General features: G+C 34.7%; 3 protein-coding genes across 3 annotated transcripts; 2 read left to right on the top strand and 1 right to left on the bottom strand.

The window, feature by feature from the left end:
* Positions 1–1,631: 1,631 nt before the first annotated feature.
* On the bottom strand, positions 1,632–11,854 carry LOC136776860 (Na(+)/H(+) exchange regulatory cofactor NHE-RF1). The gene is made up of 2 exons (XM_066732750.1): positions 11,274–11,854; positions 1,632–4,160 (listed from the first exon to the last, which is right to left on the bottom strand). Exons 1-2 carry the CDS (start codon positions 11,700–11,702, stop codon positions 3,852–3,854), a joined length of 738 nt encoding a protein of 245 aa, XP_066588847.1. The 5' UTR covers positions 11,703–11,854; the 3' UTR covers positions 1,632–3,851.
* A 2,495-nt stretch (positions 11,855–14,349) lies between these two features.
* On the top strand, positions 14,350–22,828 carry Rip11 (Rab11 interacting protein). Its single transcript, XM_066732859.1, has 6 exons — positions 14,350–14,672; positions 17,653–17,691; positions 19,170–19,795; positions 20,143–20,423; positions 20,595–20,964; positions 21,178–22,828. The coding sequence occupies exons 1-6, from the start codon at positions 14,642–14,644 to the stop codon at positions 21,352–21,354; spliced, it is 1,524 nt and encodes a 507-aa protein (XP_066588956.1). The 5' UTR covers positions 14,350–14,641; the 3' UTR covers positions 21,355–22,828.
* A 124-nt stretch (positions 22,829–22,952) lies between these two features.
* Positions 22,953–23,728, top strand: COX7B (Cytochrome c oxidase subunit 7B). The gene is made up of 3 exons (XM_066732860.1): positions 22,953–23,219; positions 23,325–23,485; positions 23,555–23,728. Exons 1-3 carry the CDS (start codon positions 23,171–23,173, stop codon positions 23,630–23,632), a joined length of 288 nt encoding a protein of 95 aa, XP_066588957.1. The 5' UTR covers positions 22,953–23,170; the 3' UTR covers positions 23,633–23,728.
* Positions 23,729–23,906: the final 178 nt, after the last annotated feature.

Raw genomic sequence — 23,906 nt, forward strand, 5'->3', positions numbered from 1 at the left:
GTATAACGATGTTTTAGCAAAGAAATTCTATCCTTAGACCCTTAAATCCGAATGTAGCGCAATAAACGAGGCTTTTACATCGGCACAGATGTTTGTCAAATGAGAAGCGTTACGACTTTTGCAAGGACTGTCGTCCGCTAAAATTCTGTAATTACGTCATTACAGTGGAATTCCATCAATGGACCTTAAATTCAAACTTTGAGCTTTAAGGGTGTTACGAACACAGGTACAAACCATTATTTACCAATAAAAATATGAAAGCTCAGTCTATTGTGACAATTATTCCACAGAATCCCAATGTAAATATGGTAGTTACGTCACCGCTATAGAGGCATACCCTTAAGATCTTTAAATTCGAACTTACAGTGAAACCGATATTTGTACAACAACTTTAACACATTCTCTTACTAATATTACATATTACGTTGCACTTTTGATACAAATATTTTAATGACATCATTACTGTAAACTTTAGTCTTTTGCACCCTTAAACCTTATGAACTATACAGTAAACAAACCTATGGATACATTTCGTAAATTCCGTTTGTCAGATTTTGTGCAAAATACACGTTATTTGATTCTATGAATTTCTCTTATTAAAAAAAATGAGCTTATAGTCATAATGAGCGTGATAAATGTCGACAAATATTTATTAGGAACGAGACAATCGTGCGGCATGATTTCAGAATACAGACGATCCCCAATAATCTCGAAATAACAAGAATCCCCACCAAAAGTGCCACGCGACTCGTCCAGCGTTGTCAGCTAGTTTCACCAGCCACCTGAAACAGACTTCGTGGATGGTTGGTTAGAAAAAATGGATGATACAAGAATTTTCTCGTCGATTAACGTGTAAAAACTGTAAATTCGATGGCAAACGTGGGACGTGGAGTTGTACGTTTTAGGGACTGGCGGCCATCTTGTTTTCGCGCGCCATCTTCTCGTAAGCTAGGGAAGCTGTCTCTGTCACTCTAACGTCGATATTTTTGGCGGTCGGCCGGCGAGACTTGCGAAGACGATTAGAGAAAGAGGGGGCAAGCATCATCGTGAAAACGGTTAGCGCCGTCGAGTAATTTGAGAGCTTCTCGGACACCGCGACCATATATGTCCGCCTAACTTGCTCTCTCACTCACACGGGATTCACCCACCTTGTCCCTTTCCAACTCCCTCCGAGCCGTTTCGTCATCCGTCATTCAAGAAGAAGAGCTCAAACTCGCAGCAATAAACAGACCAATGCAACACTTTCCTCAATTGCGACACCGAAATCCATCGAAAAATTCCAATTAATCCTCTGAATTCCCATCCCCACCTTATCTCTTCTCGAACAAATATATAAAAAAATACGTTTAAAAATTGAAAAGACACATCAATAGCGATAAGAAATATCTTATATTTGTCTCAAATCATTCACATAACATCTTTCCTTACAGGTTTAATCATACTCCAAAAGAATACTTATCAAAAAATACATTTTTTTTTAATTTTAGTTTAACGTTAAAGTAGAAATCTTCCCACTTTTTAATACCAATTCTCACCACGTGGCGCCACCTGTCAACGCTCCTTTGAATGTTGCTAAAGGCAAAAAAATAAAAAAGTTTTGTTTAGTATCTTTTGAAAGCAAACATCAATCATTTAAACCATCATTACGCTTTAATGAGCTGAATATGTACATGTTCAACATACACATTACTTTAAAGAAAAGAAAACAGGGAGGGAGGAGGAAACTATTTTCTAACGCAAGTGTGTTCAATATTGTAACTTACATAATAACATCGGCGTGTGCGATAATTACATCACGTGTATTCCTAAGTTTTTATGTAGGCCGAGTGCAAGTGTAAGTTTATTTTATTTATTTATATATAATATATACGTGTACGTGTCTATTTACATCTCAAAAAGCTTGACGATAAAAAGTAAGTGTGTATGTGTGTTTGTAGAAAAAGGATATTGTTTGGCCAGAACAATAAAACGCATTAAACAAAAAATGAAACAATTGGATATATTAAGTCAAATAGGAATTGTTAAAATCGTAAAACGGATCAAAATACGAGTATACTGCGTGAGTAGAAGTTGGACCCGAAGGAAGCAGGTGAGCACGTAATGGCGATAATTGAGTGTTGCGTAATGTGTCGTCGTAATATTTAACAACGTTCGGTTAGGCACATACCTAACTTTCCAGGAGCTAAACCAGAAAGACCAAATCGAGCAATGGAAAAAACTGTCCTCGTATGAAGTCAACCATTTCCTGAGAAAATCGCCTTGGCAGTTCTACTCGCACGTATCGAACTCCTATCACCTCGAGTGAATTAGTCGACACGTTTAACAAACAAATAATTAACATATCAATTAAGTACACGATCTATAAGATACGATAGAATATTTTATATTTGGTCTAGATCGTAATTTCTGAATCCAGTGAGTAACTGAAGGGTCTTGCAATTTTACAAAAATTGTTCACTAACGCGTATAATTAAAATGGCAAAAATTAGAAAAATTAAAAAAAAGAACATGAAGCTATAATCGAAGCGCGTGATAATTCTGATAAGTTTTAATTGATACGTAAGATATAAAATGGAAAGTTTTGAGCAGCACCGGACTTTCTACGCTCGATTGAGCCGATCCTTGGAGTTCTGATAAATTGCATATTTTCCAAGCTTTAAAAACGCATTGGCCAATCCTGTCAGTCGCGATTCAGGGGAAATGCGATGAGCGTAAAATATAAAAAACTGCTTGCTTGACTAATAGGTATTTTCACGTCTAGACCATAGAATGATCTATCTACGAGGACAATGCGTGTTTTCTCGGCTCATTGCGCTTCTTACAACACTCATCCTTGGTAAAGAATACATTTGCACACATTACAAACGACGGGCCTCGACACGTACTAACAATTATTACATTGGCTCTTAGAGAAAGATATTCGATCGCACTTGCAACTGTTAATTCGCCTCGCGCACCGACTGATAATTGGTACAATTACCATTGGAAACAATTTTTCGGTTTTGTAAAAGGAACCCTCGTTGAAGGCCCATGTACACAATCAGAAAAATATATATGATGTTTTACATACATTTGTCAGATTTGCACCAATAAAAAGCCACATACGTTTACACGCATATCTTACTCCTTATCCCTCCAATTGTATACATGGTGCCTTATTACAAAGCTCGATAATCGAACTTTGACCGGTTTAAGACTTATACAAACTCGTACCAGCGATTGCTAATAATTTCTCTGCGCTTAAATTAGACCATTATCCTTGGAAGAGAATTTGTCGGAATTATAAAAAAAGAAACGTTCGCTTATTCCAATGATCGATTATCAATACTTTTATCGGTTCTCCAGAAGGTTTTAGAACGCATTCGCGACTACTGATTAATCTACATTCATGACAGTAATTGGAAACATTATTCTTGGAAGAAAATTATCGGATGAAGAAAAAACGCGCTCGCCTGTGCCGATTTTGGTCGACGATTGGCAAAAGAATTATGGATAAAAAAACAACTAAAAAAATTGTTTTCTTATGATTTTTAAGCATAGATCGTCCGACAATTTTCTCTCCTCACGCCGGAAGTTACCAGAGTTGGTGTCATCCAGGATCGGTACAGCCAGTTGCTAATTAAAGCTAGTCATCCTCTTAAAATTTGATAAAGGCACGAATCATTCACGTCTGGTTTTATAGAAAACTTGGAAAATTCCAGGAAGTGACTTTGTAAGTTTTCATGGAATTTCGTAGAATCCAATAATTAAATCAATGAGTTTCCGGAAACCACCGGAGTCTGCAAGACTCCAAAAGAAGAAACTCGATGGTTTCCGGGAATTCCTCGGGAACGCTGTTCATGGCTGTTGGGTTATAGCTTCTGGACGATGTCGAATTTGTCCTTGAAGCCTATCGATTCCTTTTTGGGATCGTACTTCTTGCGCGCGGCCAGCTGGGCACGGAGTTCCTTGGCGCTCATTTTCAAATTTAGTTCTGGTCGCTGCTCACTGTTGGCGCTGACGCTCCCGTTCCCGTGGTTGCTCTTCGATAGGCCGTTGCCGTTCTCCCGACTCCCCTCCTCCTCGTTCTCCGTCTCGCTGGCCGTCGTTGGCGCCTTCGTCGCTGGAGCCGTGCTGCCGCTGTAAGATGTGTCGTTCGAACCGATCGATTTCTGCGTATTCTGAAATATCGATTATCTTCGTTAGATCATCGTCTTTAGTTTTTTCCTACTTAAAACTATATTTACAAAAAAACCAACCTAACATACAGTCTAACGAATTATAGTCATTAAAAAATATAATCAATGATAAATATTAGCGGATGAGGTTATTGAGGAAAAAAAGTTAATATATTTGCAATTTAATTAACATTGCAAGTTTTATGGAACGATTAGTTTACTGAAGATAAAAATAACTCAGACCTGATATGAACCTAATTAATAAGAAAGCTCATATCAATTAATGATAAATTGGAAAAAAGATAATCACTGGGGGCAAATTAATTGTCATTGCTAGTTTTAATTAGCTCGAAGATGCGGATGGTAGAGAAGATTTCTTTTGGTTATGCGTGGAGGTGACGGAGTGTCATTGCTCCGATTGGTCAAGATGTGGAGAAAGAAAGCGAGAAAATCTCGTGAAGAGACAATACGACGTATCAGCAGCATTGTAAAATGACCCACTTGAAGGTGGCCATTCAACGACAATGCATATCGCGTATTTCACCAAGGTCGAATGTCCCCCGGCGTGCCACTTTTTCTTTGAGTTTCCATGGCCAATATATTTTTCATTCGAAGCTAATGTAGACACAGACCCAGTCGATTAGCTTACGTTCACTTTTCCGCTTTCATCCACAGCGAGACTCCTCGATAAATATACCAGCCGGTAATCGTGCGACGCTAATTAAAAACTATAAACAAAATCGTAAAACGAAAAAAAGTCGTTCCAACAACAATGTTTGTTTTGCTTTATTCGACATAAACCCTCGAGCATCCGTCATTCTTGGAAAACATCTTGTTTTGAATAGAAGAGGGACTGAAATGAATGAATACATGTTTTGATTATGAATTTTTCTCGTTTTTAGGTTATCTCTTATTTAGTGCTCTGTCCCGAGTACCGGCGCATATTTTCGACGAGCTGCACGATAAATCTGCGCAGAATCCAAAAAGAGCAACGGATCTGCGCAGAAAGCGAGTGCGCAGGGCAGACGAGCATCAGGGAGAAAAAAGTATTCGGCATTAAAGGAGGAACATCAAACGGATTTTGAGTCGTAATGCTGGAGAGAACGACTGGAAGATTTCGTCTGGTCCGGCAGGTGACTGTGAAATTTACTAAATCTCCACCAAAGCCACTAATGACCTTGGATCTTGATGCAATTTCGAACGGTACTTAAAGGAATTCCGGCCCGATAGAGTCGTGCACGCGGGGCAAACCGGTTTTCTCTGGCCGCGGACCGTTTAAATCCCTTCGAAATAATGTTAGTCGGCTATCGCTGCCTCCTCGCTTATACCAGCGGATATTCCCACTGGACCCTACTCACAAAAAGGGGAAAGAGAGAAGCAACAACAACAAAAAAACACAGATGGCGTTGCGCGCTTTTGGTTTCATGCCGAGAATTCCCAACTCCGACCTGCCCAAGCCAACGCTGCTTGTAAAATCCAACCAAGCGATAAAATTCGCCAGGTGATCATCTCTGCAAAAATCAAACCCCAACAACTGAAATAAATCTCGAAAATTCGTTATTTCAACGCGAAACCTATGATACAAAAATAACGAATTCTAACCTCGAAATTTTCGAAAAATCCCCTATCAACTCCACTATTTTTCTTTTATATCATATATCAAACTAATTGTATCTTTCCCGAGACTGATAAGCTTGAAAAGGAAATTTTCCGTTAGCCAATAAAAAATTAATTATAATTTAGAAAGTGAAAAAAGATTTATAAGAAACAATTTTTTCACCGTCAGGATAATGAGACACGTGTAAAATTCCTTTACGCTTGAATCATAAAGTTAACGATAAAATGTCGCATAAATCACGCTCGTCACATTGCAAAATTCCTTATGCATATTTCACTTGCTATCTAGCATCGTGCAAATGCTCAAAACTTGTACAGGATTATCATTGATGGTACGCCGAGTAATGGCTCTGATTGAAAAAAAAATAATAGAAGAAAATTTATATAATAGATACACGCGAATAAAAATAGTTATATTAACACATCAGAGTACACAAAAATTCTTTATTATATTTTACAATTAAAATAAATAATTTATTTAACCAAAAAATACAGATAAAATCGAGAAAGACCGCTAGTATAAAATCCTGTCTAAAACATCAATATAAACCGTCTAAATACTTCTTTTGGCGATTATAAAATTTAAGATAGAAAGAAAGACTGGATTTTCCCATAAGAAAAATCCTACGTCATTTCATCTGAATGGTCACAAGTTGCTAACGCGTTTAGCATTATTAGATTTGTTAAATATTGACAAAGCAGATTTGAGCGATGCGCAAGAAGATCCTGTGGGGCTGTTGCGTGATCCTAATCGGGGTCACGGCAGGAAACAGACGGCGTTTTGCGAGGCAGAATGAACGAAGAACGATTATTATTAATTGCATTGGGAGACTGTGCCCCGTCCAGCCATGCCTGGCTCGACTTGCATTGTGCAATTCGCTTTCAAGGTAATCGCTACGTAACAGACACGAGACTCGATCCTACCTCTTCACGAAAATTTATCAATGACTCTTAATCGACTCTCCACCTATTTCCTTTAATCACCAGTGTACTAGTTAGGAAAATATAACCACTGACCCATTTATCACTGTCTCTTTCTCTGTCACACACACACACACACACACACAAATAAAACTTTATCTTCTTTATCTCTCTCCTTCCATTTCTTTCTTTTTCAACTCTTTATTAATTTATTTATTATTATTTACAGCTGACAAATACACATACATATAATTTTTAAATAATTATTTTATTTTAAACGAATACATTTTTTTTTAAATTGTTTTTCATCAAATCCATCGCTGCTTATCTCTCCAACCGCTTTAACTTGACGAGTGAAATCAATACTACTCCTATCGATCAACGCGATTCGTTAATTAGTTTTGGCGCGTTTTAACTCGCTCGATAAGAGCTTAGCAGGTACGACAATAAACGACCGGAACACGCGCAACTTCTTCAGATTCGTTATAGCAGTCTTAAAAAACTAATGGTAGTACTTCTTTTCTTAGAAAATAAAATCTTTATAGTTATTTTGCACAAGCTGTCCTTCTCTTCCTTGTCGAGTTCTGTTAGTCGCTGAAATAAAATTCGATCCCAAAAACAGAGTAAAAAAATACCTTGAGGTCATTTCAGTTCAAACATGAACGCGATATACGAGAATTCTTTATTTTCGTTATTGAAAACTAGTACTCAAATTTTAATAGTTTTTACAGAAAACTCTCCAATTTCCTGTTAAATTCTTTTAGTCGCTGAAATAAAATTCAACTTTAGAGATCAAGTAAACAAAAAATGCAAAGGTCATTTCGATTCCAAAATAAAATCTTAATACTAATTTTGTGCAAACTCCCCAGCTTCCCTGCCGAGTTCTGCTAATTTCTGGAATAAAATTCGATTCCAGAAACCAAGTAAACAAAAAAAAACGATGAGATCATTTTAATTGAGATTGCCGTCGCTGATTCACCTTTACCGTTGCGAATGCGTCAACAAATTCAGGAAGCAGAAAACGCGACTGTGCATGAGCCTTTGTGCGTCTAGTTTGATTAAATGTTGAATGGCAAATCAATTAAATCAACTCATGGGTCACGAACAGTTCGATGAAACATAAAAAATCGACTTTTATTATTTTCACATAATCAAACAAATCAAATTTATTTACCTTCATTTTCATTAACTAATGGTACAAATTATCACACAATTTGAAATACTAAATTTCCAGTCATTTTACAATTATTTGCTCTATTTACAAATTTTATTATTATTATTATTATTATTATTATTGCAATCATAACAATCCATATCTCTCAACGATAAACATGAGTAAAAAATTGTTATTAAAAAACAAAATCAGTCACTGTGCACTATTATTTCAGTGCTATAAATTTATTTACAATCGCTCTTAAAATGAGTCAGCAGATTTGTAAAATCCGTAGGACCAATGAAAAATTACCACATGAAAAACAAAAACGTGGAAGAACCAATCGATCAAAACTATAACGGTAAGAATCGAACGATCCATATAGGTCAAATTAAGCTGGATCGAAATCTCCGCAGACAAAAATCTTTGCAAGATTGATTGGTCTGCAAAAAAAATCTTGAAAGTTAGGTAAATAAGGTATATAGATAAAGCGTTTAGATAAAATGCGCAGAAACATTATCCAAAGCTGTTGCGGGCTCTATAACTCCAAGGCTATAAAGTCTTTGAGATATTATCCGGGCGAAAATGACGTAACGCGGCGTGTGAAAATTACTCTATTGGGAAAACCAGTAAACTGTTAAAAGTAGTAGGGGCGCGCTCGTAACGAATTTGCGTTAATTATGAGCGCCTTATCGTCGCTCGTTTCAGCCGGTGAGTCACTCTCCAGTCTCATCCGAAGCCCCGATCGCGAAATTTGCTTAAAAAAAATGTAGACGTTCTCCGGTTGCTCAGTGTTTACCCCCGACCGAGATTTCATTGATAATGCACGGCTTTCTGCAGTGATAGCGCGCCTCACCCTCCCCCCCCCCCCCGCCTATTCCTGAAGAAATTCCACCGAGAATCAAAAGACGATTGCGATCCACCAGTTTGATTTCTAGAAGAATTTGCCATCGATTTAATCGTGATAAATAACGATCGTTGTTAAAAACAAGATTTCTATGGATTTGATAACATAAGGATAAAGTTGATTATATATATTTGGTGAACCGGAAAGTAATGTCGTTTCTGTGTTGTAAATATTGTGTAAAAAAACGACATTACTTTCCGGTCCACTAAATGTATACATATAATATGCTGTAATTCCTACGACAGCTGTTTTAAAATTATAATTAATATAAAATTATATATATATATATATATACGTCTAAGATCTTTGAGATCATTCGTCACTGCATAAATATATTATATCAGTCTAGGAAATTGACCAGATACAAGGAAGACCATTATACGGCTAGGTGCAAGAAAATTACCGGAAACGTAAAACTGGCATCGTCTACTATTTTCAGTCATTACTGTAAAGCAATCCTTTTTTCCTCCTCGATGCATCAAACCGGTCGAATTAGTGTTTCAGTCACGTTAAACAAATTACGAATATCGACGGTCTGTAGAAAAAAAAAAAATATTGCATGAGAGATTCTGATAGACAGAAGTTATTTGGGTGTAGGCTGAGAACCACTGACGCTGAATTTAACAAAAGAAGCAACTATGTTGTCACAAGACCGCTGGAAACTGCGATAAAACTACTATCTCGCTTATAGCACGCACGAATGATCGTTGTAGCAGTTCCCAGTTGCTGGAAGTAACGAATATACAACGTAGAAAAAACTGTCTCTTTTTGAAATGTAAATAAACAGGTGCTAGCATACTAGAAACGACCAAACGCGAGTAATATATTTTTTCTAGCCGTCTACATATTCCACAGTCGATAAAGTTAATGATTGATTTTAAGATATAATTATATATAATTAATAAAACGTTAAAATTATGAGGATCATTCGATAATTGATCGAGCCACATATAGGGTTCGCTGATTTAACTCGAGTCCACTTTAAATGATACTGTGTACAAAACAGGGGCAGTGGTACTTTTGAAGACTTTCGACAAAGGGAGTCCTAATAATTGGTTGGTCGATTAATTCGATGACTCATGCCGTTATTTAGACAAAGAACTGAACGATGCACGTGTAACCAGAGTTACCAGAAATTATTGTTCTTTTATAGCCAATTTGAACCAAAATACAATTATGTATCACATGTAGATAAGTGGAATAGGTGAGTGTATTTTGGTTGTAAAAGAGCAATTTCTTGTGGTAACTTTGCGTGTACCGAAAAACGTAGATTCCCCTGTTTACATTCCATTCAGAAAATGTTTCAGACTGAACGTCACGTTATTTTGATATAGAGCGCAAAAATCCAGCTATTATTAATACCAACTTCTTCTTTATTATTAAACGCAATTATTATTGGGTTTAATAATACTGCTGGTGTGTATATTTTTTGCACTAGGTGAGAGAGACGAATCTCAGTAAATCGTCATTGTACGAGCAAGAAAAGTCGTATTAATCAAAATGACAGAACAAAAACGTGAGTGCCAAAAGAAATCTCTTGATATTTCCATACACGCTTGCTTCGCACGAATCTCTTTGTTGCAAAACTATAAAGTTTTTTTTTCTTAAGCAGCGTGAGTGCGCGCAAGTTATAAAGAAAGATAGAAAGAGAGAGAGAGAGAGGAGTAAACACAGATGTCGAGGGAACACTTGCACGTGACGTAAAAACTCCAGCGAGGTATGAGAAAAAAGAATTAACCCAATTTTCTGGGAAAGGTGAGTTTAACTTTTGTTTCCCTCCAAGTCCTTCCGAGTAATAACGCTGTGGATTATCGCATTTGACACAATAAAGTGTAGTTGATCACTCCTATTGGTCAGTTTATACTGTACGCATATATAGGTTAACTCGATCTTTACCCTTTTCGCGCAAAAAATGATTGGACAGAGATAAGAAAAATCACTACGTGTTATTATTGTTATAGCAACTCACGGTGAGAAAGACGGAAGATGTAATTAAATAAAGCACTGTCGTCTGTGAAAATAAAATTTATAAGAGCGATTTTCCGATTGGATAATCGAGTGACCAATACCAAATGAAAAACCGACAGCTGTAGGTCAACAAAGAGTGGGAATTAAAGATTAGAAAGGTAAACAGCGATAAACATAAATCGACTAGTCATCCGTATTGAATTTCAATTATTGTCAAAGGATCATCGAGATGACACGGGACGATCGTGAATAATCATTCGATGGCCGATTAGATACGCCAGACAAGCTTTCTACTCTCGGTTGAGTCAGTGTCGGGTCCAACAGGTGGATCCCTGTCGCAGTGGTTCAGGACTACCAATCATCGACTGAAAAATCACTTTATTTGACGAAACGCACCATGCAAAACACCAGATGACTCCAGAGCGGGAGATTTTTCTCTGATTGTTGTATCAAGGGGAAAAAGTTACGTGTTAAATCGATAAAACTGATAAGAAAATGATAATGAGTGATAAAGAGATAGAGGTAAGTCTAAAGTAAGATGCGTTGATACCTCATCTACCGAAAGGTTGCTGCCATCGGATTGTTCCTCGTGTTCGACGGCATTTGGATTCTTTTCCGGAGTCTTGACCACCTTGACGTTCGCCATGGTGCCCTTGATGATGATGTTGTTGGCCTTGAAATAGTCGTCAGCCTCCTGGTCCACGACGAGGAGTTTGGTCTCGTTGGGGAAAGCCTTGATGCGTTCCACGACCTGTTTGTGGGTCTCGTTTGCAATGTTGATCTCGTTCACTTCAATGATCCGGTCGCCCTGCCTCAATCCGGCAGCGTGACTCGGTGACCCGTCGTCGACCTTGCCTATGAACTGGCCGTTCTTGCCCTTTTCCGCGTGCAAATTGAATCCGTAGCCGTCGAAATCGTCCCACTTGACGATGTGGCACAGCCTCGCACACGGCACCTTCTCGCCCTTGAAGGACGACATTTTGGAGAACACCTGAGAATAAAACTTTGGTCCCTCACTCTCACCCACACGCGGCACCTTAATTCCTCGTGAGAGTTTCCTCCAGCTGGCCACCTGGCGCAGCCGATTATTCGAGCTGGCTGGAACTGACTGGCGCACGACCGGCTAGCATCGTTCGACAGCAGCACCGGCCGACCTGGCTATCAAGCTCTGTTCATACGTTAGTCGGGTCACGTGACGCGCCAAAGAAACCCCATTGGTCTCGAGGTCCTCTCATGGCTCTACGTCGCCATATGGACGGCCTTTAATGGTTCGGACCTTCTCGCTCCGACCCTAACCAACGCGACAATCCATTTCTGACTCTCGGCTAACTCGCTCAAGGAATAAACGACCATGCGAAATCGCGAGGTGCCAGTTTTCGCGCTTCTTTCGCCATCTTGCTCATCCGCCATCTAACGCCAGGTGCGACGAACTTCTCACTCATCACCTATCTCAACTCTCGTGGAAATTTTTTTCTCTCTCTCCAATTACCGACCAACGATTAGTTTTAACAATTTTCAATTTTTTTTAATCAATCTTAACATTTTTGTCACAAATATCATTTCTTACTGACTTTTATTCATGCTAAAACTTGATACATAACTTGATAACCTAAAAATATCAGAAATTTATTGATTTTTTAAAGAATTCGAGAAGTAATTTTTTGCAGTTTGAGATAATTGGATAAAATTGAATTCCTCGTAATAAAGTGTGGATTTGTAATTATTTCCAACTCCCAATGCTGGTATTTCATTACATACTCGAGCTGGCACGTGCAGCGGGGCTTAAATGTCACATTCTCCGGATGCTCGCCGCATAAATATCTACGAATTTCTATTTCTATTCAAAGGGCTGCCTGCATTTTCATTATTTTCTTCACTCGCCGTAGCCGCTCAAAAAGATGAACTTTTACTATGATGTTAGGACATCAACATTAATTTAATCTTTTGATCGATATGATCTAATGGAATTTTTAAATTGATTTTACAGTATTTTTCCTAATAAATGTGATATAATTCTTAGGGTAACAATGTGAGCGAATTAAATAAGCAGGAGCGCGCGCATGCTTTATACCAGGAAGCACCGCGCGTTGAATGACAATTCCTACTCGTTCCTGGAAATTGTGCGCAAAAAAAAGGCAAGCAGAATTTCGTTAGCTATTCGACAATTTAAATGCACCATTTTGATTTGATGCTTTTAATATTATTTTGTACTATTATTTTAACACAAAAACAATGTAAAATTTTATTTATTTTAAAAATTTCTCCACGATATTTTTAGCGTATATCAATTAATTTTCTTGGAATAAACTGTAATTAAATTCCAAAAACCAACGAATAACTTAAATATTATATATGGAGGTTATAGTGAAGAGGAGATTAGATTTTAGAACAAACAAGTGATAAGAATGAAACTCGTGAAATAAAAAGGAAATTAAGTGGTTATTTCAGTGATTACAGTGTACACGCATACAATAATAAATATGCACACTTATGTGACTATGATTTAATCGGCATTCCGAGCCTGTAATACCGGATAATGAATTACTTGGTGGGATGCACCGGCGAATTGCGAAACAATTCAATGATGGCGACGCATTGTATAATTTTCTGACCAATCGGGATTTTTTTATATAGTGTTTTTTAATATTTTTTAATATTCAAGGGAATAAATATTTATTTAAATTACATGATAAACATTTGTAATAAAATTTGTATCGTCATAATAGCTTATTGTTTATTTTCATTCGAGCCTTATTGATAAGAAAGCATTTTCTTTTATTCATTCTCGCATTTGAACGATGACAAATCGCAAACGGCGTTTATAATAGCATGACACATTTTTCGCATATGCATTTCCAAGACACATTGGTGGAGCCTCAACGAACAACTCGACAAATATTCTCGAGAAATTATCGTGAAACAAGGAGGTTGAAACAGATAATAGATAATTTTTCAACAAATAGAATAAAGCGTATGAGGTCATCCATGTTAAGCATGTTGTTTCGTAATTTTTATTTGCATAATTTATCATGCAATTTTTTTGCTCCTTTAGAATTTAACGAGTATAAAATATTTACATTAATCCGAATAATACAAAACTTATTAATGCTATCATTCAATTTTTATATTGTTTTTATTTGGAATTTTTAAAGATATGGATGAAAGAGCTTCGTATAAGAGCATAATTTTGCAAATTTTCCATTTCTAAGAACAATATCTAAATATACTTTAAGAGCTGTAAATATTAGTTGAAAATACTGTAGGAAATATTAATAATAATAAAAAAATGAAAATATATAAGTAAACATAGCATGTAAAATTATTTATACTATATTGTATTTATATTTTTTTAATAAATTATTTATATATAATAGTGCTAATAGAAAAGGGAGGGGCAATCATATTAATGGAATACAAAATATAAAGGTTGATAAAGAAATAAAACTAAAATTAACCAGGCATTATTTACAATGTCCGATATTACAACAAGGCCACCAGGTATTGCGGCATTGTTAAAAGTTCAAGAGTTTCTTATCTACAATGGCTTTAGTTCGTGGTACATGCGCAGAAGGCTTGCGCAGTGGTTCCAATAACGGCACTAAATGGCCTGGCGGTATGGCATTTGGCGTTTTGTTAGTGTTGGATTGGAAACAGTTGTGCGGTTGAGTATGTAGGAACTCGGTGTTACGTTCTGAACCAGTTAACTGATTGTTTCGTTTCAAAATGTCATTAAAATAATTCAAAACAGCTCCGTACATCGTCGACCAGCAATCATTTGACATTTGAAAAATAAACGTGACAAATAGAAATAAGAATTTAGGAGAATAAATTTGTCTTGACGTGAGATGTGGTGAAAAAAAGTTTATCAGTGGAGTTGACTCATAACGGAGTTTACCAGATAAATGAAATTCGGCGAAAATGTGGAGCCCAACGCACGTTCAGGTGACAGGTAAGGGTTTTGTAGTCTATTTTCTCGTATTCATCTCCCTCCATCTTGATTCCTGTCACCGTAAAAACATCCAGTCGGCAGGTGGTCGAGTAGAGGTTAATGTGGGCCTTTCCAGTACCGTAAATGACATTTCCATGCTGGACTTTGTTTGGTAAATGGGAAAATAGGTTAAATGTCTATCCAACAAATGTTTCATTTCTAGCGAAAATCTTTCAAATTAAACTTGGTTTAAGATCCTACACATTATTTGTAATAATAAAAGTAATCTGGTTTCTTTCTAATTCGAGGAATTACTATAATTTTAATTTGGAAGGGTTTTTATTTGTTCGAAAAATCGATTTCATTGACTAAACTATGATATCGAGTTAGTTAATTAGAAAAAAATAATGATTGCTTCTTTTTTTATCTGAAAGATACTTGGACTGTTTTTTGAATAAATTACATTTAACGCATGTTTAGTAACGTTTTCATGTTGTAAAATAGATAAATCTTCTTATCATCCATTTTAGTGAAATAATCTTATCCATTTAGCTTGGGTGGATGAGCCGCCTAGCTAGCTTTAATTTCATTTTAAACAAGCTTTCCGAAGTGAGTCATCGGCCTAAAACTAAAACAACGGATCATTTCTGAAGAATAGAAAATGAAAGTTTCAAGCCTTAAAATATGATTACACACGGCATTGGATTTCTCGTTAGTCACGAGACTTTAGTAACAAATTACTTTAAAAAGTCTTACGAGTGAATGTTAAAATAAAAAATGTATTTTTTGAGTTATTAAAGAAGGAATCATTAAAAATACAAAGCTGATAAAACATAACAAACACGGGTATTTTTTATCATCAACTCCATGCTACCAGAATTTTTAAGGCTGCAAATGGAAAGCAAGAGATTACAGGTCACAATTTTCGGTAATTTGAAGTTGACAAATTCAACAGATGATTGGCAGCCATATTGGATTTCAAGAAAGTCAGAGGTCGCCCAAACCACTTGATGGTGAAAATGGAAGAAAAATGAAGATTAAACAGTCAAAACACGATTGTTTGTAGCATCCGATTGTTAATTAGTCATGGGTCGTTTGAAGCTGCGTTCAATGTGAATCGTTATCGAAAAAGAAAAAAAGGAAAAACTGGAAATGAGTGTGAGAGAGAAAATGCGAGAGTGGCTGCAACCGGCGTGACGAAGATAAAATTTCTGTATCTTCGTGATATAAGGATGTAACATTAATAAATTAGAAAGCTATGGCTTGACGCTATATAAAAAATTAATAAAAAACGAAGTTTTTTTACTGTAAAACGAAGAAAAGGACTCATTTATGCGAGATACGTTGTATGAAAAACTTCAATATGATATTTGTGAAACGCAGTAAACTGAATTGTTGGCAGCGAAGAAATGTAAATATTTACATTGCTATACAAACACAAGAGAATATTGTGACACATCAGGCATGTCTGTAATGGTGTCAGAGCATAGTACCATGTTCTAATTAAAGATATTCAACTTTCATTATCTTCAACTCATATTTTGTTTTATTTATTAAAAAAACAATATCTTAAACAAATTAAATAATAACAAATCTTCATTCATATATATATATATATATATATATATATATAAAATTTATAAAAGCCTTCAACGATTAAATTGTTTTTGCTCAACCATTTCTAATTAATTAAGAATTTAAATTAAACAAATATATAATAGTGATTTGTTTACTAGTTTAATTAAGTCGTTTTGAGTTAAACATATTAAATATTGCACTAAAATTGTATGATTATAAATAATTCATAAAATTAACTTAAAAACAGTCAATAAAGCTGTCTTTTAATGTTAAGGTGATGAATAAAATTAATTTAAAGCAAATTTATTCGAGATTGAGAGATTGGAAATGGGACGAAAACTGCTAATGATCCAATTAAATTTCAAATGGCGTTTAGCGGTACATAGCGGAAGGGGTCTCAGGAATTGCTTTCATATCCAACATGAAGGCATTGTGTTGAGATAGGAACAATTTGCTTCCGGGTAAACGGTATTCGCCATTTGAGCTGAAAATAGCGGAATATATACACGGTACAATATGTATTTCAATAATATTTTATTATATCTAATGTAAAAACACGAAATCATTTCTCAAATTAACGAAAATTCATACTAAACTTTAATTGCTACTTGCGTATACATATATACGCATAGCTTATTTTGCAAATTTTTATGAAGTTTGATGCGAGCGTAAAAAAAATTGACAGAGATTTAGTTTTCTCAATAATAAATCATTGGATGAGTCAAATTAATCTCTCCACAGCGAGGAAGTTTCTTCTACGTTCTCCATCCATCTCGTTTGGTTCCAGTCAATCTCGAAAATTTCATTGGATTCGGACCTATAAGTTTATAATTCGTTCCAATGCCTTTTTTATCAGCTCGAGTTAATAATTGAACCAACTTGTAATAGCTTTGCAACAATTCAAAAATTCTAAATTAGTTCTTCAAACTTCGTTTAATTCTTAAATTGAACTGATTGAAAAAGGCATAATTCTATTAGCCTCGTCCATTTATGTGCAATAAAGTCAGAGATTGAATCGTAAATTTGTACAGTCCCATCAACAAGTGTTTTTGTTTTTTTCTTTTTTTTTTAGTCATTAAGTATACTGTTTATAAAAAATTTTATATTTTTTAAGCACATTTTTCCTTTAGTTTACATAATAATACTATAATATTTCATTAAAAATAGAAAATAATAATAATTCATTAACGATTATTTTTTATATTTTAATCCTTAATTGCACAATTTATAAAACAATTAAATTATTTTCAAATATGTATTTTTATTTAATTGTGTATATAAAAATATTTTAGTTTGTCGAAAGTAAAAAGTAAATATCGTGCATTTATAAAAATTGATAGAGAGGAATAAGCTATTTAAAAAAAAATTTGTTTAATTAATTCAGAATACAAAAATTAACTCGAAATTAATTGGTTTGTTTCAGTTCAGAAAGCCAAAGGATTATTGACAAAGGGGAAGAACAGTGAGTATTGGAGTGCGAAGATAAACAAACTGTTAGAAAATGAAAAGTAAAGTGTAGCAGCTAGCAGCCTTAGCCCACTTTACGAGCATTTTAACACAAATCATTTGCAAGGTCTTCAAATGCGATCGTGTCAGCTAAATTCGCTCATTGTGTAATTCGCAATTCTGGCATTGAATTTCAAAACAAAGCAAAGTGCTGATCCTTAGATTTTTTCATTGCCAATTCTTGTTATGTAATTATGATTACAATGAGTAATTTATGACCTATTGAATTCGAACCAAAGCAAAACATGGATTCTTTATGGTTATCTCAGTACTTTCTTCAGCAGGATTAACTATTTAATTATTTGTAATTGATAAGCTAGAGAGGTATTATTTATTTCTGTAGAAGAAATAAAACACTAGCTTCTTTTCTATATTTTCTGCGAGGAGGTCGTTGGGAAACATTAATTTAAGAAAAATGCAAAATAACTTTTAAAATGTTAAACCTGTTAAACAAGTTGAAAAAATTATTTATTGCAGTATTATTAATGATATTAGTTAATTAAATCTAAAACAGTAAAGTTACACTAGTTGAAAAAAGGAATGTGAATAATTTTATTAATTGACTTTGTGGCTTATGAAAATTAATCGGTGAATAATATTTTCAGGAAAAGTACAGAAAAATTTTTGCAAGGCAAAATCTGTTAAACGAGTTAAAAAATCTTTATTACAATATTGTTATAGATAATATATTATTAAATCTAGAAGTAAAGTTATATACTATTTAAAATAGGCACGTGAGCATTTTTACAAGTTGACTTCATGGCTGTTAAAAATGAATAATCTTAACCTCGTACACCCACGCACATTGCGAGAAATTAAATGAACGAGTGGAGAATAATCAGCCAAGTGGTTTTATTGCATTTGTCATATTACCTCGTTTTATTGATCTACCATAACTCTATGTCCATTTATTTTCTACTAAATATTTTATCACATCGTTGACAATTTTTAATCTGTGTTAAAACTCAATAAATTATTTCCCATTGTATTCAGTATTCTATCGCCTTTAACACTTAACGTAATTACTTTTTTACATTCCACATCTAATCTCCAGTTTAGCTAGTATGGTTCAAAAAAGGAAACCAGTTACACACACTTAATAATGGGAAACAACATTCTAATTATGACTATATTCAGACTTTTAGCTAATTTGAAGCTTTGCAATAAATATTATTCATTAATAATACTCAAATCTCCATCAAAACTATTCTAATTAATCATAACTATGCAATATAATTTACAAAAATTTTAATTCAATATTTTGCTTATATTTTGTTAGACACACTTATATATAAAAAAATTATCTTGTTAGTGTAGTATTTTAATTTTGTACCCACGACCAGATACTTGTGAAATTTTAACAAGAGAAAGAGAGTAGGTTAAGGGGAGAAAAAGAGAGAAAAATTTTTTACTAATGTTTGTCTATATTTGCAGAAAGCAATGACTGTTTCGTAACAATTTCCCTGGGCAAGGAAAAGTATCAGACATCCGTAAAAGAGAAGGCCACGAGGGACGTGGAATGGCACGAGGAATGCGAGCTAACGATTCCCGAGCACGGCAATACGGCTGAGATCGTTCTCACGGCGCTGCATCGGAATTTCCTTGGAGTGGACGAGTTCCTGGGTACAGTGAGCATACCTTTGTCGAGTTTCGATGTGTACGAAAGGCCTAAAAACCGGTGGTACAGCCTGAGCAGCAAGCCAGGCAAGGAAAACACCAAGGAAAGGGGTGAACTGGAGGTAAAAATCGGATTTATAGTCAAGGCCGGTGGTAGTTTGACGGATCTGACGAGGAAGGACCGTCACAAAAGCTCCCTGGGACAATTGTCCAATGCTGCCCAATCCATTGGTGGAAGTCTTCTCAGCATTGGTAGCATCGAAAAGAGAAAGGGCTTGAAGAAACTGGCAAAATCAATTGGAAATCGAGTCAAGGGAAAGAGCAAGACAAAACTCGATAAGGATGACCTTGATGAGAGGGAGGAATACGGTTTCAGGAGCACCGGGCAGGAACCCGGCGAAGCAGATCCTGGTGTCATCAGCGAGGATGAAGATGAATTCACGGTGATCACCTTTCTCTTTCACACACCTACTTGTATAAATAGAATATCAATTTTCTCTACCCTGATCTACTGAGACTTGATTGTAATTGCTCGGCACAACTTTACATCGCCATGGAAAATTGGCTTAAATAATTTGCAAGAATTGGAAAGTCTATTCTGCTCAATAAATTGAGCGTCTCTGATAGCTTTCTCTGCTCCAATCACGTGAAATTTTAAGTCAATGAGTGTTAATGTATTTTGTTCATCATTGAAAAATTTTTACATGATTTTTATCCTTTGTTTCATGTTGTATGATTAAATGGTTGTACATTTTTATATAAGGTAATTAATACTGTTGAAATATTTCAGTTTGACGATTTGTCTCATAAGAGCTCGGCATCCTCCTTGAATGCTCCAGTCGCATCAAGAGCATTAAATGGGACGAGTCCATTGAAAACTTCAACCTTGTCGAGCAGCAACACCCACATTGGCGAATCTCAATTGGCATCGACTCCACCTTCTAACGTCGCACCAAATAAACCACCACGCTTTATCAGCTCCTCCAATACGTCATTGACCAAAGTGGATAATCAGGAAGACGAGTGGGAACGAAAACTCTATGGAAACAAGCCTGTTAATGTTCCTAAGAGGTAATATTCGAGGAAAAGTATTTTTCATTTGCTAAACATCTAATTGCGTTAAGAAATTGTGAAACATGTTTACAAGATTCCTGGTATCTACTAAAAGTATTTGTGTTATCTAAGATAATCAATAGTTTTATTTTCTTGTAAAAGTTGTTAATTAATTTTATTTAATCATAGATGGGACGCTAAGCATAGTCCAAAAATTATAATTGACGAGCTAAAGGAGAATAAACCAATTTCACGTTCACCTTCACCAGCAAGATTCAATCTGAATCCGGAGCCAATAAATCAAGCACCGAGAGAAATCATTAGTCATTATAATAAGGATGAGCATAAGGACGACAAGAAAGAAAAGAAAGAAGATAAATTTTCTTGTCGAAGTCCATTCTTATCCAAGAAAAAGAAGGAAAAATCTCATTCTAATGACAATCGTCCTTCTTCGGAAAGAATTATTATTGGCGGGGAGGACGCTATGAGAAATGGAAACAATACTAAAAGTCGACTTCCTCATGAGATTCTTGCACAGTTTGAAGGCAAATCGCGGGAAGTAAGTGGAAAATTTTTAATCTCTTAAATATAAACCATGTTTATTATTTGAACTCCCTTGTGTAATAAGAAATTAAACGCGTAAAATTTTATGTTGCATATCATATCGTCAAGGTTTGTTTAAAGTTTAGTACTTGTTGCGAAAGGTGATCCAATTATGTATTAATAAAAGATTAATCAAAATAATGCTAATAAAATTAATTAATTGTTTCAGGATATAATTGAACTAACGTTACATTTGCAATCAGAGATTGCTAATAAAAACAAGAGACTCACGGATCTTGAAGATTATATAGATGCATTACTACTAAGAGTAATAGAATGTTCCCCGAGATTACTACAAAACCCATTTCAAACCCAGCGGCGATTATCTTCACCGGGGCATCAATAAAAATTGATATTTTTGTGCTCAGTGAACATATTTTTTCGTAGTTGAAATAGTATTCATTGAACTCCATCGCCAGTATTCGTACTCACTAGAAAACCTATCATAAACATTTAGGTGATAAGATTTTAATTGGTAACTATCGTTACTTTTATCGCAATATTGCCATGCCCAGTGGGTTTAATGGAATCTTTTCTTTTTATTTAAACGATCAAAGGTATTTGTGCCAATTTTCAAAAGTGATATAACCGATTATCGTCTTCCGGAAAACTTCATGATTCTAAACAGGCACTTCCGTCCAACTGTTTGAAAAATGAAAAAGTTTTACGATTTAGCGTATAAAAAACGAAAGTAAAAATTTGTGCCTTCTGTATAAAGTTAATAAACAAGAAGAGCCATCCGTGCTCCAAAGAAAGAAGATATATTAATAATTTAAATATGACTGATTATATGCGCGTTATACAGGACATTATAGAATTATTTAACAATTTACGATGATTTTAAATACGTTTTAACAATAAGAAAAGGAAATGCGCTGGCAACTGACAATGTAAAATATTAAACGAATTATTTATTCAAGAATTTTTATAATCTTAGATTATATTTTTCTTTCTGTTAAACGTTGTTTATTGATATTTGCTGAAACTAAGAGATATTTAATTAAGATTTTTGATCGAGACTTAGTTCAATTTTGTTTTAAACATAATTGTAAAGCTTAAGATATTTATATATATATATATTGTTCTTATTTTTTGATTATTGTAAAGTCGAAGGTCGTAATTGTCTTAATCGTATAAACAAATAATATATACATACATGTGTATACAGGATTTTGTTCTAACGACGGCACATAGAATTCGGGTCATTTGATTTAATACTTTATACTGTCATATTCAATTTAATAGGATTAATTTTTCTACCTTTTAAGTTTATTAACCTTCACTCTTCATTATAAGTATCACTTTCCCTTAAATAATATAAGTCATTCTCTATATGCCGTCGTCAGAAAGAAAACCACGTATAATATATTTTAATGGATATGGTAATATAATAGCAAATTATTTTAGTACATCACTTTCGCTCCTTGCAACCTATAATAAATAAAATTTTTATTGATTATAATTAACGAAACTGAGTATTTTACCTTTCATAATAATTAGCTGTAAATTCAAAAATAAAATTAAATTATAAAAAAAATGTACTTATACGTATTTTGGATAAAAACAAGTATTACGCATAATTTTCAATTCATCGCTGTCCGGAGATAAAACGAAACCTATACGATATATTAAAATCAGGTCCATATTGTCTGTCTGGAATCAAAATGAATTAATACGATTATTCGAATATTCATTGATGCAATAAAAGACCGTCTCTGATCAACTTTTCGTGGGGAAAAACTACAAAAAGATTTGTAATAAAGTTGTTAAGACTTGGGAGGAGGGTAAAGTCATACATACCTGCGACACAATTTACCCAACCTGAAGTTAGCGTTTATCTGCAAAAATATCCTTCTGCGAAAATAGTTTTTCTGCGACTGCGTACCGACCATACATATATGTATATGTACTTCCATTATTTCTTTATTGGTAACTTATCAACAAACAGCTTGAGGAGATCGCCCTTAACAACGGGTGTGTTTTTCTTCCTAAAATCGATATTCTATAAGCGATTACTTCAGGGTACTTGTTCAGTTGTTCAGACTTCAGCTGTCTTCATCGAGTGATCGGATCGGAGTCCCTTCCTTGAGTTTTGACGCAAATAATTCACAAAGTGAGGAAAGGAAGTCTATAATTAATATTAAATAAGAAGAGATAACAAAATGTTTAACCAGATTTTGCGTCCAGTTACTCGGGCTGTTGTACAAAGTGGTAATAATTTATCGTATAAAAGATAAAATTGTTAACCTAACCTCTAATTTATTCGAATTACATAATATGTATGAGTTATGCTACTAAAAATATTTCTTAATGCAGGTCGTAGATCATATTATCCTTTAAAAGATTTCAAATTGGCTACAATGGATGATATACCAGTTCCAAAGGGATCATGGAAAGAACAATACGATAGAAATCAAAAAAGATTCAATGCCACTTTAGTTACTGGTGTAACTGCTTTGATAGCATCTATCATACTTGTGAGTTAATACATTTCTGATCCTAGGAATGATCTTTGAAAAGTCATAATAATTGACGTTTGCTTTCAGTTGATGAATACTGAATGTATCTACTTCAATTGGGGACCGCCAGAACGTGGTACTGAGCGTCTCGTTCCTCCAGAATAAAATGTTTAAAATTATATACACTTTTCTTTAGAACTCAATAGTAAATTGTGATCTATACATTAATAAAGAAACAGGAAATAAATAAATAAAATTATATATATTCTTTTTTACTTATTTAAACTTCAGTAGTTTATTATTTTTGTTTAGTATTGCCCTGTTAAATAAATTGTATTGTACAAAACGAGGTTATATTTGTAAACATTGTGATAAATATGTAACAAAATAAAATCGTAGTCAACTTTTGTTTTTATATTTGTAGCCTGTAAACTAGTTT

Source organism: Prorops nasuta, unplaced genomic scaffold (assembly GCF_024137725.1).
Source record: "Prorops nasuta isolate Cenicafe-Biocafe unplaced genomic scaffold, Cenicafe_Pnas_1.2 PNAS00010, whole genome shotgun sequence".
Taxonomy (NCBI): Eukaryota; Metazoa; Arthropoda; class Insecta; order Hymenoptera; family Bethylidae; genus Prorops; species Prorops nasuta.